Genomic DNA, 20,545 nt, shown 5'->3' with positions numbered 1-20,545 from the left:
ATACATATTTTGAGCCAAGGAATCTACAATTAAATTATTTCCAATTATTAATTAAACACCCTATATATTCCAAAATTTAAATACATTGCAAATTGCATAATACAACCTTAGGAACTCATAAGTTCAGCGTATAACACTCAAATATAGATAATATAATAATAAATCTAATAAACTGTAAGTAATAATCCAAAGTCAAAAAACAGATTTGAATTGAGACTCATTGTTTTAAAACAGATTCAGTTTTTTCAAGCCAAGGGTGAATAGACATTGAAAAGGAGCGTAAACAAAGAAGCTCTGTTCTTTAACGGCGAGCGACCGGCAAATAGATATACCTAAATACCAGTTAATTGTAAATATTTGTATCAAACAATCCTACAGAAATCAGCTATGAGGCCAAAACACAGCAAAGTTATGAGGTGATACAAGATTTTTTTTCCAGGATGGTTTGACAAAAATACTCCCGCAAATTTTAAGATTACTCCAGTTGCGGACGGACGTATCAAAATTTAGAAACCTCTAAACGAAATGAATAAACGAAGTCTCATGAGGGAGGTAATCACTATTTTTTTTAAGTGTGAGCCCAACCCATACCTAAATACAATTTATAGATAAAGAACAGATTGCACGAAAATATACGCTTACAATACACAGTGTTTCAATGTTTCAAATTAGCAAATGTAAAACGATTACAAATATTGCAATTTCGCATTATACATGATACAGTGTCTCACACAGCCAACGGTGAATAGACAGTAAGAAGTAGCTTGAAAACAAAAAACGTCTGTTGTTATAAAACGGCGAGAGACAGAAAATAGATAGGTACCTGTACAGTGCATAAATATAGTTTATAATAAAGAATCCATTACACGAAAATGTCGATATCCCAACAATATAATATATTGTAGACTGTTTCAAAGCGTTTTAATAGTGAAATAATTGCAGAATATTTTGTTCCATTTTTTGAATGGAATTTTGTTTCGACATGCCGCGTTTGGGCCCCTGAATGTCGGGGGCCCCTTATAATTGATACGGCTGATACGGCGGTAGCTACGCCTCTGTTGCTTCCGTCAATCTCTCGTAGTTTACTTCATCAATAATTGTAAGCTTTTACCTACAAATGTTTTTTGTGTGTTTTTTAGCAAATATCGTGTTGTCGTTTTTTTTCTTCCGTCTGTCTTCATTAGGAGTTACGCTGTTACTGTGAGTTGAGATCTCACAGTGAGATGGCAAAATAGATACTTCTGCAAAATAATATTTTTGTCATTTAATATTTGTAATTTCACAAAGATTATATAGACTAATTTCTATAATATGGAATATACACCGTTATTAGGCATCAACGCCTTTCCGATAGTCTTATGAGATAGTCTGTGCAATTCTTTTTGAGGCCGAGGCCCCTAGGCAACTGCCTACTTTGCCTATTGGTTAATCCGGCACTGACATTACCTCATTTATAACTGCATTACCGAACTCTCGGCCAAATGCATGGTGCGCCAAAAGTCAAGAATATATCCGTTAATAAAATTGATAAGCAACTTCTTCCGCCCTCTTACTTTGTAATGGTCTCAACAAAAGAAATTTTGTTAAATGGTCCTGATAAACCATAATAAACTTGTAGCCGTGATCCTCGTGATTTCGTTTCGATCAAATCTACCTAACAGCGACTATTCATTTCTGAATGCCATATAGGTTTCGACACAAGACCCCTCTTCGCTTGTTGGCAGGTTTCACACATTAATATAAAATTATTGAACATATCAATTGTTATATTTGCGTATTTTCTGGCGGTTTTAGTCTTCAACCTATCCCAACCTCCATAACCAATAGCAATGTTTAAAACCTCCATAACCAATAGCAATAGCTTCAATTATGTCAGAAATGTCTTCAGCCTGTACATAATATTGAAATTTGTTCAAGATTTCTAGTTTTAACTGAATTTAGCAGTCTAATGTAGCTTTGACTAGTTAAAACTAGAATTGTCTAAAGCGCGTAGTTAAAACTAGTTTTTCCTAGTAAATTTGGGTTTTAACTGAAATCGGGTTTGAACGGTAACATATATAATCAAATTCTCTTCTACAATATTGGTGTCGGAATTACAATAATAACTTAGATATTGTGTACAAATTTACGCCACTGATTTCTATTTTGTGCCAAGACTTTTGTATCTTTCCAAGATTTGCCTCTCTTTTTTAGATCTTTTCCAATAGCTTGGTCCCATGTTTCTCTTGGGCTTCCTCTCTTGCTCTTGATATTTACTCTCGCTTCCCAAATAATTTTTACCGTCTTCTATCATCTAGTCTTTGTAAATGTCCCCACCAGCTGATTTGTCTTTTTTCTATATATTCTAAGATTGATTCCACCTCCAGATCTTCTCTTATCTGCTCATTTCTTACCCTATCAAGACTTGTGACTCCTCTCGCTCTTCTTAGGTACTTCATTTCCGTCGCTTGTATTCTGCTCTTCTGCCTCTCTGTTAATGTCCACGCAACCGAAGGTGAGTATGGGTCTATATATTGCCTTAAATACTTTCATATTTGTACTCTGCGCTATCTATAGTCCTTCTTGCGCTTTCCCTTCATTCTCCCGTATTTTAAATCCACTTATAATTATGTTATCGAGAACTTTAAAAAATTCGAAAAATTGCAATTTTTAAACCCGAACAACTTTTGATTAAAAATGAAAATAGCAATTCTGCTTACCGCATTTGAAAGTTCATGTCAAATTATATCGGTTTTAATTATTTACATTGCTAAAAATTTATTTTTTATTGTTAAACGAAGCTATAAACACATAGTGTTTGAGTGATGTTTTCAATGATCTCTCATTTAAAATCGAACGAGTAGATAGAGTAGGTACAAGTGCAAGCGAGGCAATTTCTAGGTAGCATGCGTTAAAACGCATGCATTGTCCAAGAGAAACACTATGTGTTTATAGCTTTGTTTAACAATAAAAATTTTAATTTTTAGCAATGCAAATAATCAAAACCGATATAATTTGACTTGAACTTTCAAATACGTTAAGCAAAATTGCTACTTTCTTTTTTAATCAAAAGTTATTCGGGTTAAAAATTGCAATTTTTCGATTTTTTAAAGTTTAACCACGTTTATCTCGAAAACTATGCATCCTACGAAAAAACTTGTAAGAACATTTTTTGCTTAGAATGACCCAAAAAATGTTTTGTTTTGCGAGAAATCGCTGTTATGCAATTCCTCAAGTTCATTGTTTATAACCATCTTATCGACATCCGGATCAACTGTTACCCAAAAAATTCGTGTTCTACGGGTCAAAATACATAAAAAACTTGGGTAAGTCCATCTGAATAAAGGAGGCCGTTGTACCCACCCTGGCGGCAGGACTACTAACCATGAACATATACATATATTCAATATTCAGACACGAGAAATATCATTTCTTTCAATTAATAATGAAAAGAAAAATATAAGGCAAACGCGGTCCTGGTAGGCGACAAATGACACTGCTGCGTAATATCAATAATTGGACAGGACTAGACTTCCATACTTAATAAAAAGAGCCCAACCTAAAAATGAGTTTACAGAAGTCGTCGCCTATCTCCATTAGAGACGGTACACTAAAAAAAACGATCATTCTGGAACATCTACTTTGCATTTATTGATAGGGTTCCAAGGTTTAGATATCTGGGAATAGATATAACTAGTTACGGAGATGTTAAAGAAGAAGTACGACAACAAAGCTTAAAAGCAAGTAAAGAGGCGGGATCTCTTAATCACAATCTGGAAGAACAAACACCTAAGACAAGACACAAAAGCAAGAATCTATAAAGCAGCAATTATACCTATATTGACACACACGGCGGAGACAAGACCTGACACATCTAAAACGAGACGACTACTAGAAACAACAGAAATGAAAATACTTCGACGGTTATCAAGAAAAAGTCTGTTGGATAGGGAGAGAAGCGAAAACATAAGAAGATCATGCAATGTAGAAGACATAAACGGATGGGTGACAAAACGGAAACAGGAGTGGAACGAACACATTAGTAGAATGGCATAAAATAGGATAGTACGAATAGCACGAAATAAGTCACCAAATGTACGAAGAAATATTGGCAGACCAAGAAGAAGATGATGCAATAATTTAAACAATTTAGGAGGCTCATTTTGAAGAAGAAACAGGCTTTAAATCCTACATAAAAGAAGAAGAAGAAGAAGATGAAGCATTTATTAATTGATTCCAATAGAGATTGTGAAAAATCTGTAGATCCTTTTTATTACGCCCAATTTTCATGAGTGTTTCCATTATTGTTTGATATTTTATACTATCACTATGATCTTCTGTAATGCACTTCCAAAAATTTTTAGAAAAACAGGTTTAATTGTGCAATATCTATAAAAATTTCATTTAAATAATCTGATAATTGCTTTGTTTACTAACATTTATAATAATACACAAGCAATAAAATTTTTATTGTCTGATGTAATTTCGACTTACAAAAATAACATCAAATATATTGAAATCGCTCGTATTATTAATGACAAATGTGGTCCCTGTGTTATAATTAAAAGTGAAACAAACAATTTAAAAACAGATTATTTTTATCATATTAGTTTAATATTTTGCTTTTTTTAAGCATAGGTATATGTACAGTCGGAAAAATGAAAGAATAGGGCTTTTCATCGAGTGTCATTTGTTTCGAGCTTCTGTCATGTGTCACATAATATTAATATATCTACGTCATACGTTTGGTTTGTATCATTGGTATATACCAATAACGTACGACGTAGATATATTAATATTGTGTGACACATGTCAGAAGCTCGAAACAAATGACTGTGAATGAAAAGCCCTATACGCTGTGAGCTCGTACGTAGAGGGGATATTTACAAATTCGCGAGCGCCATTAGTGACAAGTCTGTAAACGTTTACCGGAAATTTGACATAAATGTCAAAGTGATTAATTTAAAATTAAAATTAAAAACATTAGTTATAAAAAATATTAGTTGGTCAAAGCTGTGGTATATATTTTTTAATTTAAAATTAAAATTAAAAACATTAGTTATAAAAAATATTAGTTGGTCAAAGCTGTGGTATATATTTTTACCTTAAATATACTTACGTTTTAAATACTGAATTTAAGTTTTTTAATGTTCCGTAATATGTAATTCTAAAATAATTTATTAATCTTAGCGCCATCTACACGATAATTGTGAAAGTATCCGAAGTAAGAAATTCATATTTTATCAATAGAACGTCAAAATGATTAGCAAAATCTTAAAAAAATCGATTACAATTTAATTACTTTTTTGCGTTGTAAATATTAAGCGATAACAATTAAATAATAAATTTAAAAATTACTGGTGAAAGTTGAATTAGTAACCGCTAGGAGCGACACCAGCGAAGCTCAGAGCGTATACGCTGTGAGCTCGTACGTAGAGGGGATATTTAAAAATTCGCGAGCGCCAGTAGTGACAAGTCTGTAAACGTTTACTGAAAATTTGATATAAATGTCAAAGTGATTAATTTAAAATTAAAATAAAAACATAATTATAAAAAATATTAGTTGGTCAAAGCTGTGGTATATATTTTTACCTTAAATATACTTACGTTTTAAATACTGAATTTCAGTTTTTTTAATATTTCGTAATATGTAATTATAAATTAATCTATTAATCCTAGCGCCATTTACACGATACTTGTGAAAGTATCCGAAGTAAGAAATTAATATTTCATCAATAGGGCTTTTCATTCACAGTCATTTGTTTCGAGCTTCTGTCATGTGTCACATAATATTAATATATCTACGTCGTACGTTATTGGTATATCCCAATGATACAAACCAAAGACGTATGACGTAGATATATTAATATTATGTGACACATGACAGAAGCTCGAAACAAATGACAATCGATGAAAATCCCTATAGAACGTCAAAATGATTAGCAAAATCTTAAAAAAATCGATTACAATTTAATGACTTTTTTGCGTTGTAAATATTAAGCGATAACAATTAAATAATAAATTTAAAAATTACCGGTGAAAGTTGCATTACTAATCCGCTAGGAGCGACACCAGTGAAGCTCAGAGCGTATACCCATGAACGATCACATCAATCACTTATTTTGTATTTGCTGTCTTTTTCTATAAATAACAAACGTTTGTTATAGAAAAAGACAGCAAATACAAAATAAGTGATTCATGTGATCGTTCATGGGTAAAGTACTTTTCATCGATTGTCATTTGTTCCGAGCTTCTGTCATGTGTCACATAATATTAATATATCTACGTCATACGTCTTTGGTTTGTATCATTGGTATATATGTTACAGTTCAAGTTGATTATCCAGTTGGAGTTGACTTTTACTAGTTCGAGTCAACTCTAACGGCTGGTTTCAGTAAAAGTTGATTATAAATATAAAATGAAGATTTATATTCCACATTTACTAGTAAAAGTAGACTCCAACTAGTTAAAGTATACTCTTCCCAATGCCATTTAGTAAAAGTTGATTCTGATTCACACAAATAGCCGATTCTAGAAATTAAATGTTACTGAATATGTTCAAATTAGTCTAGGCTGTATCGTCGCCCCCGTTAGGTAAATTACTCCGATTCGAATTTTTTGCACAAACTTACTCAAAAAGAGGTCCTTATAACAAATCTACTGGGTGCCAGGCAGTACCTTGATAGATAAATTGTTTAAACAATTTTTTTTAGACAAATTCACAAAAATAATTTTGTCACTTCGAACAATTTCATTTGGGTTATTCTGAGCAAAAAAAGGTATTTTGTGATTTTTCTCTAAAATTGTTTGTTGTACTGTAAAGAGTTATACGCGATTTAAAATTTGAAAAATTCGAAAATAGCCATTTTCAAGGCTTAATAACTCGGTTAAAATCCATTATTATGAAAGTCAGAAAGTGACCAAATCAAAGTTTATAGCCCCCTCTACAAGATTCAGCAGAAATTTTTGTCAATATTTTATTACTAAGCTTTATCTTTAATTATTAACAATGAGCGCTAAGTGCGTATTAGGCGGCCGTCAATGGTGAGTGCTAAAGAGATGCACCATTCCGGCCGTCCAATGGTGAATCTCACTCGCACTCACATTGACGGCCGCCTCAATACACGCTTAGCGCTCATTGTTGATAATTAAAAATAATATCTTATTAATGAAATAATGACAAACATTTCTTCAGGATCTTATATAGGTAGCTTTAATCTTTGAATTTTTTTTAGTTTCTGACTTTCATAATATATAATATCGTATGGCATTTTTGCCTTTCGGACAGTTCCGGCGCCAATTACACCTTTAACCCTGTTTCAAGTAACTAGTGTCGAAGTACACTAGCCCAGGGGGACCGACGGCTTAACGTGCTCTCCGAGACACGGTGAGACGGCTCGTGTCATTATTGGAAATAAAAATGGTTTGTCTTTGGCAGGGCTTGAACTCACGTGCACTGGCGTATGAGGCCAGCGATTATGCCGTTACTCCACGCCGCTCGCTCGACTTTCACAATAATTATCTTTAACCGAGTTATTAAACCTTGAAAATGGTTATTTTGGCGTTTTTCAAATTTTAAGTCGCTAATAACTCGACAACAGTCAATTTTAGAGAAAAAAAGGCCCAAAGGATATAAAAAAAATTTGTACGAAGTGAAAAAATTATTTTTGCGAATTTGTTTAAAATCATTGTTTATCGCCAAACGTCACTAAAATCATTCATTATTGTACTCATTTGCCCTCATTTTCGGCAGTAAAGTAACACTTTGTTGTATTGAAAGAAGAATGTTACTTTACCTGCCGCGATTATTAATCAAATTAACCGAGATTGAATGTAAGTGGTGAATGGCAGCAATCGATTATTTATTTGAGCGAAATTAAAATTTATTTACTTTAATTATTAAAAATATTGTACAAAATTTATCTTATTATTAATAAAATTTATGTCAAAAAGTAAAATTCTGTAGTGTTTCGCAATTATATTCATACAAAATAAATCAAAACTTTACAGATTTAGTAATTAGGTAGGTATACAATATTGATAACTATCGATTAAACATCAAAACCGGCCATCATGAAAAAGTCATCTGTCATTACTGTCATACGAATTTTTTATTTCGTCTACAATTAAAAAAAATTCCTCAAAGTTGTAAGTAAGTGTTAATGTTTTTTATGATTGACGATACAATTTTGTACGCACCACCTCAATATTCGTTATCGAACGCGTCTGTTGCTCGCTTCGCTTCCTCTGCTCGTAATATCAGACTCGTTCGATAAAGAGCCACTTTACGGACTTGGTGCATAAATAACTCTTAATCAATTTTTCGACCACGGTACTGCCTGGTATCATCTGTCCGACAGCGAGTATAACTCCTCGTTAATTATAACAGGTAGAATGACAAATGAGGTGTCAAATGAAAGATTAATATCTAAGGATGGTACTAAAGGTGACAAATTTAACCTAGGCTGTCTGTCCGTCCGTCCGCGAATATAACTCCTCCGTCATTATAACAGATAGGTTGACAAATCTTCTTCTTCTTCGTCTTTTTGTATAGACATTACTTTGTCTGTTTTTTCAATGTGCCTCTAGTTAGTTGTCGTTCCATCGTTTTGGTGGTCTTCCCACTGAACGTCTTCCTATTGGGGAACCATCTCTCGCTGTCCTGACTACCCTATTTGTTGTCATTAGACTTATGTGGTCATTCTATTCTATTCTTCTGTTTATTACCCAGTTATTAATGTTATCCACCTTGCATCTTCGTCGTATATCTGTACTTCTAGCTCTGTCCCATGCATAGAGTCTTACTATCGCTTTTTCGAAGAGTTTTCATCTCGACTGTTTCGAGCAATCTTTTTGTCCTCTCTGTGTCGCGTCGTGTTTCTGCCGCGTATGTCATTATTGGTCTGATGACTGATTTGTAAATTCTGCCTTTCATTTCTTTTCCGATATGACAAATGAGGTGTCAAATGAAAGCTTATAATCCAAGGATGGTAATATTCATTTTCTTCTTTCATCCATTAAATCCAATATTTCCTCTGTCATCCATCTTTGCTTCCGTGGTCGCTGTTTTGTGAGCATTTCAGTTGCCGTTGCAAGGGCGTGTCTGATTTCCTCCCGAAGGCGAAAGTTAGGGATGTTTAATTATATGAAAGTGTGCTAAAAAACAATGCGAAAAAGTAAAACCCATTTAAAATACATTGTTATTTCAGACACACTTTAAACCCTTCATGCCTGCTATCTATATTTACAATTTTCACACAATAAAACCTTTACATTTACATAAAATGAGATAGAGTAGATAAAAATTATTTTTGTGAATTTGGTTAACAAAAATTGGTTAAACAATTTTTCGACCGCGGTACCGCGTGACACCCTGTGTATTTGTTATAAGGATTGTTATACGGATGTACATATTTCCTTGAGTAAGTTTGTGCAAAAAATCGAATCAGAATAATTTACCTAACGGGAGCGACGTTACAGACTATACTAATAAGTAGTTGAAACGGTCAAAACAAAGAAACGCACACTAATCAAAAATGCACTTGAGATTCTCGTATAATCAACATTTACTGAATCGATCCAGGAAGAGTCAACTCCAACTAGTAAAAGTTTATTTAAATTTTTAAAATCAACTTTTACTGCTCGTTTCAGTTGGAGTTGACTCCAAGTAGTTGGAGTCAACTCTAACTGACAATCAACTTGAACTGTAACATATATAATAACGTATGACGTGGATATATTAATATTATGTGACACATGACAGAAGCTCGAAACAAATGACTGTGAATGAAAAGCCCTATTCTTTCATTTTTCCGACTGTATAAAATGTTATTAGGCCATTAAAATGTTACATTTTTTAGGCCATACCTTGCATTTGTTAGAGGAGTCAATTTTATTTCTTTAATGTGTAGGTAGTATCAGTAGAAGCTTAAGTTCAAGTTTTTGGGGTCGGGACCCTTGTCCCCCGGCCGCCATCTTGGAAATGGAGTGCAAAGGGATTTCGCGCTATATCTCGTAAACTACCAACCCTACGGAAAATCTAATTAAACATAGAATATAGCAAATTAAATTTTCTATAATTTTATTTCTATTACTTTTTATCGTCAAGTGACCAACAAAAAAGATATAAACAGAAATAAGTAAAAATTTTTTAACAAGTTTCTTTTTGGAGGTTATAACTTTTTTTCAGTTCATTTTAAAATAAAATAGCAGTATATCAACTTTGTAGAGGGTTTTTCAGCGAACAATTTCCACTATAAGGTGATTTAATTCTATTTATGCGTATAGGTTTTACAGCGTTCCAAACTTGACCAGATGCTCGAATGCTCACAGGGATACAATAAAAAAAGGTTAGGCTTACTTTTCTATCTATATAAATTTCTTATTCATACAATTTATTATGATTTTAACATTCTTATGCTATTATTAATGTATTTTTGACCTTTCTCCCCACTATAAAACTTATAACCGTAAGCATATATAGAAAAGGCCCAAGAAGTTGTTTGAGGACAAATTCGCCGGTCCAGAAGACGAATGACGCAACCGCAAAATACAAAATTCTTAAGAAGAACAAAAAAACGATTTTTGATATCAAAATTATAAAGTATGATCAAAATTAGCCATCCACCACACCGTGACCAGGATCTCGAGATATAAGCGTTTTTTGGGGTGTGCCGCTTCTCTATGAAGTAACATAACTTTTTTCCTATTGTATATCTTGACTAAAAATTTTACGAAAAACTTCTTCATGAATCATATTTTATTACTGTGTTGGTAAAATTGTAAACTAAAAAGTTTGTCACTCAACTTTTTTAACTAAACATGAAACTAACGAAATAAGGTGACAAAATGTTTAAAAACTAACAACTCCTTTTATAATGTGTTTAAACATTTTGTACAAATTTCATTGTTATCTAAATACCTCAAAGATTACACAGTAAAAGTTTCAAAAGGAAATATTTACAGCGACGAATGACACAGCGAGGTAAATTTGAGAAATCATAAAAATTAATTTTTGGCATTTTTATATAAAATTTGATCTTTGAACATGTACCACCAACTCTAGATAAAAATAAACTTCATATTCGGATTCAGCGACCTCGAAAACATAAAAAATGACCAACATTCGTCATTCACCTTAAATTTGATTTTCGTGGTCGGCATAACGTAATTTTAATTAAAGTATTGTTTTTATTGTATTCCTATGAGAATTAGAGAATCTGGTCAAGTTTGGAGCGCTGTAAAACCTAGATAATAAATAAAATTAAACAACTTTATAGTGAAAAATGTTCATCGAAAAATCCTCTACAAAATAGCTATTATGATATTTTATTGTGAAATGAACGGAAAAAAAGTTATAACCTCCAAAAGGAAACTTCTTACAAAATTTTCTCTTATTTTTGTTTATAACTTTTTTGTTGGTCACTTGACGATAAAAAGTAATAGATGTAAAATTGTAGAAAATTTAATTTGCTACATTTTATGTGTAACTAAATTTTCTGTAGAGTTGCTAGTTTAGGAGATACGGCGTGAAAGCCCTTTGCAGCCCTTTTTCCAATATGGGGGCCGAGGGACAAGGGTAGCGACCCCAAAAACTTATACTTAAGCTTATACTGAACCCCCTACACATTAAAAAAATAAAATTGACTCCTCTAAGAAATGCACATTAAATGTAACATTTCAATGGATTATATGAATAACTTATTACGGATATAAAATATAGAATGCAAGGACCAAGAATATGCAAAAGAGAACTATGTAGGTACATATAAGCATTGAAAACAAACAAAAATACATATATTATGGATTTTAAGGAGTGTTATGTGTACTCGATAAGACTTAAAACTGGGAGTCTATTTTTTCGTTGTTTGAGATCCGAAGCATTTCTTAAGCTTCCACAAAATCAAAGAGTTTCTAATAATTTACAAAACCCAGATAAAATGTGGGGTTTTTGTAATACGCTGTTCAGAGTGTTAGCTGTTTTTAATATTTGTTGTAATGTATTTGTGTACTTGTTTACTGTCTTTTTCAATTTTTGATAAGCCCTTTAAATATGGTAAGTATTGTTTTCATCATTGCATTGAGTCTCTTCTTGTGAGTCTCTCTGGAATCCTTTTTGTGTTTTTTTTTTGTTTCTTTTCTTCAATCTTGTATAATTGATGGTTTATAAATAACAACAACTAGTAATTTTTAGCCAAAACCTTATTTGAAAAGAAACCTGTTATCTTTTCCTGAAATGAATTTTAGACTGATCTTCTCTAAAAGTTTTGATAGTTTTGAGTTTCTCTTTACAAAATTTTGCTTTGGACTTTGTGTTTTTCTCCAGCTCCCTTTTGCATAGTACATAGTTACAAATACTAGGTCTGGCTTCCGCATATGAAAAAAAAGTTGATTAATAGCAAGCTGAAAATTTGTTAATAGCTTAAGGGTGTCTAGTCGGATAAACTTTGATATATGGGAACACTGGAACAGGGGCAGTTTTAATTGTGGCACAGGTTAAAAATTTGGAACGGCCAGACCACGAAAACGGCACATTTATTTTGTCCGACAGAACAGACTTAAACTCTCCGAATAGAGATTAAACTCTCGTGCAAAAATCAGACTGCTATTTATCACCAAATGGGCGTTTTAATGAGTGGAACATGTAGAATATGTCAAATGACAGGAATTATGACAGGTGATAAATAGCAGTCTGATTTTTGCATGAGAGTTTAATCTCTGTTCGGAGAGTTTAAGCCTGTTCTGTCGGACAAAATAAATGTGCCGTTTTCGTGGTCTGGCCGTTCCAAATTTTTAATTTGTTCCACAATTAAAACTGCCCCTGTTCCAGTGCTCCCATATATCAAAGTTTATCCGACTAGACACTCTTAAGCTATTAACAAATTTTCAGCTTGCTATTAATCAACTTTTTTTTCATACGCGGGATCCAGACCTAATTGATGTTTTCATAAAAATGAGAATATCTTTCATATTACTGATATTCTATTGATTTCTATTAACATTTATTAATTTTGTTTCAGGTGGCACCACTGGCAAACTTAGAAGACGATCAACAGCTGCCTCCCGATCACGACTAGCAGCCTTTAAACGAACTCTATCATTATACTCACCTCTTCAAACCTGTTATCCAGGTTTCTATCCTCCCTCCCCAGCGCTTTTGGCTGCAGCATACTCCCGCTATAACCCCTACCTCCACGCTCCAGCTGCGACAAATTTCCTCCCGCGTCCCACTCCCATACAACCCCAGAATCTAGGGATCAACCCTTCTGCGATGGATATGAATACAGCGCCCTTGTTTAGGCCGCCGCATTCCTTATTCGAAATGTACAATAACTTACGCTTAGCAGTGCCTTTGCAATATCCCTTGCAGATTCCTGGATTGGCTGGCGTCGGCAACTTGAATGCGTTAAGTAATTTGAATCTCCCGTCGTCGAGTTGCTCCAGCCCGCAGGAACCTAGGTCATCAGGCGAAGGACTTTTGAAACCGGTGACTGTTATAACTAGGAATAATTGAGATTTTAGTAATTCTGTGATTCGTATTTAATTCGTGTATATAATACAGGATGTTTCATTTCAAAATGAGCTAGTCAGCTACAAGATCGCGAAAAAGCGATAACTTAATCGGTTATGTTACTGATATAGTCACATTGTGACGCTACGTTTGTTGTAGGCTTGATTCCAAATAAATTAACAGTTCATTTTAAATATATGTTATGTTTAGAACATATTGAGCAATGAGTTTATAAGACATTTTTAGTAGGATCATGGTAGCTGCAGAAGAAATAGTTTTTAAAACAAAAATAAAGGATTTTCCAAAGGAAAGTTTAAACAAATTTTTTGTATAATTTAAAATATGTCTATAAAGTTTAAAATAAACTTTTGACAAATAGCAAATAGTAGGTACAGGTATTTTGGTTCGTTTATAATTAGAAAAAAAAAACGAAATCGGAGCGTCCCAAAAATGTCGTGTATAACATTGCGAAGTGCGCAATGACTTTATATAGCATTAACTTTTTTCCATAGGAAGGAATACGAGCAGGAAAAACTATTTGTTATGTTCTGGTACTAATTCTTTGTGAAAAGTTAGGCCTTGTCAAATACACTAACAGATAAAAATATTGCATATTTGATGTTGAGTCTGTTTTTGGAGTATTTTTTACCTTTGAAAAGTAGTTTAGTACCTACTTTTTATTGGTAAATAAGTTGTACTGTACTATTTTGCGTATATTTATTGGGAAGTAACTTGCATATTGTAGAGCTACAACAAATTTGTAGAAAAATTAATGACATAGTCTGATTTTGCATATATAACATTTAATTAGAAAGAGAGATAATAAGTAACGAAAATAGAACACTTTTTACGGCAACATTGTAACAACTTATTACGTACTGAGTATTCCTTACTTAAAATATCCTGCATCTTTGTAGGCATGCTTCGCAGAAGATCTTGGATAGCTTCTTGCGGAAGTTGATTTCATTACTCCTCTGCAGCAACTCTTGATGCTGCAATTGAGTTTGGAGCGGAATTTCTTGCTGTGGGATTTACATCAGGATTTATTAGTGGTCAGTCTAGAGCCTCAATTCCAGTATCCCCAAGTTATTGTATTATTATTCCTACGGCATCTGTACGGGCATTATCATGCATTATCACAAAGTTTAATACCCAATGAAGCCGGCATAAGGAAAACATGTTCTTTCAGGATGGTGCGTATGTAGGTACCAGTCAGCAGTCATTCGAATATTTACCTCAATAAGCCCCTTACGACTGTCAAAACTAATGCCATCCCATAGCATACTGGAACCGCATCCGAAGCTAACATTGTGTTCAAGACTGCGAAACGTTCCCCAAATTTTCTGTACTCGACCACGTTCATCTGGCTTCCATAATTGTATTCTTCTTTCATTTGCGAAAAGAACTCTTCCTCATTTATGTTGGTTCCAGTTAACATAACAAATATCTTCTTGTCTGTAACCATCATTGACTAAAGAAACAATTTTAACACACACTTACTCGCAGCATATCAGCAAGTAAACTTCAGAATAAAAGTTTGTTAGTTTGTGACATGATTACTTCCTCGGCTAAAAAGACTATGTAATAAGCATTTTTTAATCTCTAATAAATAATTGTAATATACGTAAACATACCTTAGCATCGCGCATACAGGAATAAAAAAACTGCATAATACTTAAAAGATAAAAAAAATAAATAAAAAATAATTATTGAAGATAAAATATGCAATATTTTTGTCTGTGAGTATATTTAGTTGTGCAGAATTCACAATTACCTAATTATAAAATAAATTTTACTTTTTACTTGACGTATCGGTTATTAGATTTGTTAAAATATATTTTGAAAACCGCCGCCGATCTAAGTTGAAACTTACATAAAAACATTATTATAGTTAAATTTTCAATTTTAACATAATATGCTTTTTCCCATCTTATGCGCGCACCACACTCTCGGCGAAGTTACTTCGCCAAAGTTGGCCGAAGTCCGAACACTACACACTCGTTCTACTTCGCGAGGAACACATTCAGGCGGTGCGATACCGACTTTGATCCCTTTGACTCGGACGCGCGTGACCGACAGATAACGGAAGTAGAACGAAGCGAGGCAAAGTTGCACAAGGTGGCCGTCTACACTCTCGTACTTGTTGAACCTCGATCGACTTCGGCGAGAGTGTAGACGGCGTTTAAATCTGAAGATTTTATAGCAAAACAATTATTATAAATTTATTTCAGGAATAACATAATAAAAATATTATCTATTTTTCTAATAGATATAATGGGTACATATAACGATAACTTCCTTTTGATTTGGTTTTTTTTTCTGCTTGAATTGATCTAAATACATTTTCTTAAATTGATAAATTCGGTCTTCTTTTGTTTCAGTATTATTATTTGTTTGCGTTTTTATACATCAATAAAAAGATTGCAGCAAAAACCGAAAAAAAAATGTTTGACAATCTTTTTGAGGTTCTAAACAGCTCTAATAGATTCAACGTTTTGCAAATTCAAGTTACATTCTATCTCTGTATTCTCTGTACATTTTTTTCTTGCACATTAATTTTGTTTCTTATCCTCTGACCATTTTTCTGTCTTTTTTTAGACATTTTATAAGACCTTTTATCTTTGCTTTACTCTTCATTTCATTTGTTATATTTCTTGTTAGGTTAAACTACTATTTTTTATTCCAAGTATATAGCCTTCTGATTTTTCTTTTCCGTTGTCATACGTTAGGTCCATGATCCTGTACTTTCTATGTGTCTTCTCCATTGTGATGTCCACGTCAAAATCTGTTTAGGAATTCTGTCAACTGGTATTCTCTGTACGTGGCCGTACCGTATTAGTTGTTTTGTTTTTATGTTACCAATTATTGAATGTGTGACTCCCATCATTTTTCGTATTCCCTCATTTGGTATCCGATCTCTTCTTGATTTGCCTGCCGCTCTTCTTCAGAAATTTGTTTCTGTAATATCTATACTATTTTATCCATATTATGTACACATACCATTGCGTTCACGCTGTGAACACAAACATGCAACAACTTAATATTCTGCAATATTTATTCTGATTTGTGATTTCAAAGACCAGCTATCTTAACATCTCTTTGGTATTCTTTCTGAGAACCTTTTTCTATTTGGCTTCACATCTCTTGCAAGTTTTTCAATTCCATCGTCTCTTATTCTCATTAATTGATAATTTAAATTTCTTTTTTAATATTTTGCTCGTCTCACTGCATATTGGACATCATATTTTTACTATTTCATTTGGGAATAAAGTCACAATTTAAGTTTGAAATTAAATTTATTTGACCTTTCATATATTACCATCATCGTTAACTGTTGGTTATTGGTTGTAGTTTCTTTAGGTACCTACATGTATATCATCGTAATCGACATCTGTTGGTTTATTGGTTATATTGTCTTTACGTACATGTATGATATTATCGTCGTCATCATCTGCATAATCTACCGTTTTAAAAAAGTTGTCAACTTTACTTTTATTGCTCTTCATAAATTAGTTTTTTAGATCATTGGAAACTTCATTGTCAGATGAATCCAAATTTAGACATTTGTAGAAATTTGATTTGTAGAAAAAGGGTTCATTTAAAACAATATATTATGCGTATTGGTTCCGGATGAACCATCACTCTTCCTTTTTTATTTTGGTCTTCTTTGGTTTAAAAGGTGCAGGGGCTTCTGTATCGATATGTTTAACTTCATCTATATCAATCTTTGCCGATCAGTTCATCTTCGCTACTTTCGTTTTTATTCTTTTCATTTTAGTCTCTGCTGCTAGGAGCTGATTTTCTCGGTAAAAAAAAAACAACTCAAAAAAGAAGAGACCGTTGGCGTCTTTCATATTTGTTTCTAGTTCTTTAGCTTTTTTATTTGCTTGTGTTTCGATTTCTTTGCAGGCCCTTTCAATGGTTTTAATAATATTGATGTACATTTTGATCACATCAGATTTTGCTTTCAACTCTCTTAATTCATCCTATAGATTTTGGACGTTTCTAGTCAATATACACACGATAAACAGAAAAAAGTAATGCATTTTGAAGCGCCGAACCAGTTCTATCAGCCCTTTTTTAATTTTCTTCTGCTTCGTCTTCGTATTCTTCCTCTTTATCAGCAAGTCTGTTTGTTCATTGGCGGATTGATACCTTCCGTGGAAGGTTGCAACTCCACCTTTTGCGCGACCGGCCGATAATTCTTTTATCGATTGGTGATTTATCTCTTGATATGTTGACCACACTTGTCCCCCTCATTCTGTTTACGTGGTGATTCCATACTTTTTTTTCTATTAAGTGTGCATCCGTTTATACACTCTCCTCTAATATCTTCACTCCTCTTTCGATATCTCAGAGTATTTCCTAATTATTCTCAGTACTCTCATCTCTGTTGTTTCCAGTAGTACGTATTTGTATTGTAGCTGTATCGGGTCTTTTTTCTGATGCATATGTCATTATTGGTCTTATCCTGGCTTTATAAATTCTTGACTTCTTTGTCCAGGTCTCCGTAGGAGGTCAGTGTAATTCCACGCTATTTCCATTACTTGTTCAATACTGATGCCATCAATTTCTATTTTACATCTGACTGGTTCATTACTGATTACTATGGTTTTAGTTTTCTAAGATGAAATTGTCATATTGAATTCTTTTGCTCTTATGTTAGTTAAATGTGTGGACTAATCTTTGCAGAATATTTTCATCTTGGGCTATCAATATTACGCCGTCTGTGATCACAGTATGTTTACTTCTTTGTTTTGTTTTTTACTTTTAGGTAGAACATATTTTTGGTGTTCCAATTATCACACAACTGTTCACGTAGAAAAACTAGAAACAAGCAGGCACTTCAGAATTTACGGTATTACATATTAACTATGAACTAATATTTGTAATTATAAGTTATTACATAAATTGGTAATTGCTTTTAAAGCCTATAAATTGTCTTAATAGCACTTCAAATTATTCAATTAAAACAACCAGGAAAAATGCAGTAATCACTTTTTAAACAGTTGTATAACACCTTAAATTAATGCAAAACAAACCAAACTACATAAATATATACTGAACATATTGTCCTCAAGATTTTATTAGAAAAAATAATAATATCCAAAATAAACAAATACTATGTCAAACAATATAAATCGAATAAAAAATGCATTCGTTCTTCCCCATTAGTTTTGACACAATTCTGAATACTTAATAAATCTACTTTAAAGACTCTTTTTTAAATCTTCTTTACTCTTCCTCTTGTTCTCATATTTTTGTAGCCAATATAGGTATCGGGTTCATATATAATATGTTCATGGAGCTCATGAATATGAACACACTTCTCCATGAGTCGTCATCCCTGGATCAACGTTTGCTCTTCTATTTATTTCTTTTTATTCCTAGGAATTTTATTTTATTTTATTTCTGTAACCCCTCCTTGATCGGCCTTTTCTGTTTATGAATATTCTTTTAACACCTACCAGTTTTTTAATAACTTTATTCAGTATCCTTGCGATACCTATATAATATATTGAAATCATTTAAGTTGTTTCTTCTAGTCTATTACAGCTATTAAATCTTTTTTTGTCATACATATTTTGATTTTTTCTTTTTTTTTTGTATACGTACCTACTCGACTTTAATATACATTTGGATATAAATATTATTAATTTTTTACATTATATGTAGCGGTTTTTATTCGAAAAACCTTTTGATCAATATTTTTTAGTTTATTGTATAGAGTATTGTGTGGTGTTTACAATAAACTACAAAAAGTTGGCTATAATAAAAAGAACAATATCTTTGAGAATGCAGATCCTAACCTAACCCATTATTTCTTAAATAATGAAACATCTTGTATATTTTAATGTGTAAAAATGTAAATATTTAATAATTGTATAAAGTAACTGTTAGAATGTTGTATATTTTTGCAAACAGTGTATTGTGCATTTTTAGATGCATAGTGATTAGTGTCCGTTAAGAATATTCGAGCACAATTTCTGTAATAAATTTTTAATATTTTATATGTTGGTTTTATTGATAACCCTCCAGTATTGATATTGAAAATATATCTCACATTGTGACAGGTAGCTCTACTTGACACCCGACCCAGTAAAACGCACGTTTGGGAACATCCATTGGGAAAAACTCGTAAAAATTTTGGAGTTTTTAATACCCTCCCCCACTTCTGTCGTAAAGCGTCGTTTGCAGTTGACCCCCCCCTCATACCGACGTCGCAATTGCAACTCATGACCCACCCTTTTTAGTGTTTTTTTTTAATTCCATGTTATTCCTAGATTTTTAAAAGTTAGCTCTCAAAGTTTATTTACGAATGTATCCAAATCAGTATTACTATGTACTCGTAGCTCATTAATATCCGCGTAGGTACTCTCTCAATTCACTGTACAACTAATAATTAGCTTTATAGGGACAAAAGACAACACTTTTATCGGAGTTCCTATGCTTTCTTAACTGCATCATATAAATCTTGATACTTATTTTGTATTGATTTCAATGCCATTTCTTTTATTAAGTATAAATACAATGTACTAACTAAATAGAATAGAATATTTTATTTCTATTTATTATTTTAGACTTTTTTCACACAGAGTGTTCAGTAAATAAGTGAAGAGTTTAATATTTATTGCGTCCAGACGTTGTTCTGAAAAGAAGCGTTTGTTTAAAGACATACGACAATGTTTTATTGTTTGTTATTCTGTATAAAATTGTTAGCAATATTATTAAGGCTGTTAGTGATAAAAACGAACGAAAAGTATGCGATAGAAGTAATAATATACAAATTCTTCTTCCTTCTAAAATAGGGTATATTTTTTATATTCGTGAACTTCAAACGACGTTGGATGTGCACTTATGGCCCCGTCCCCCCTGTCGTATACCGTCGTAATAAGAAAAGTTCCCCTCCCCCTTTTCAACGACGTAGTTTATGGATGCTCCCTTTCATCTAAATAAAAATATATTCAACTAAATATAAAAATTAAATTGACTTATATACAGTGCTAGTCAAAAGTCCGTAACCCACTCGTATCTTTTTAACGGTTATACCTACTT

The 20,545-nt window shown here is 32.7% G+C and overlaps 1 protein-coding gene across 1 annotated transcript in view; it reads left to right on the top strand.

Annotated features, from left to right (window-relative positions):
* The window catches only part of LOC126885251 (forkhead box protein fkh-2-like), a 48,321-nt gene extending 28,821 nt beyond the window's left edge, over positions 1–19,500 (top strand). Inside the window, exon 3 of the mRNA XM_050651733.1 lies at positions 12,999–19,500. Within this exon, the coding sequence (XP_050507690.1) occupies positions 12,999–13,492 (494 nt within the window). The 3' untranslated portion in view covers positions 13,493–19,500. The remainder of the gene's footprint in view (positions 1–12,998) is intronic.
* The last annotated feature ends 1,045 nt before the right edge of the window (positions 19,501–20,545 follow it).

The sequence above is a fragment of the Diabrotica virgifera genome, chromosome 5, assembly GCF_917563875.1.
Source record: "Diabrotica virgifera virgifera chromosome 5, PGI_DIABVI_V3a".
Taxonomy (NCBI): Eukaryota; Metazoa; Arthropoda; class Insecta; order Coleoptera; family Chrysomelidae; genus Diabrotica; species Diabrotica virgifera.
The sequence above is the reverse complement of the archived record's forward strand: the minus strand, read 5'-3'. Positions and strand labels throughout refer to the sequence as shown.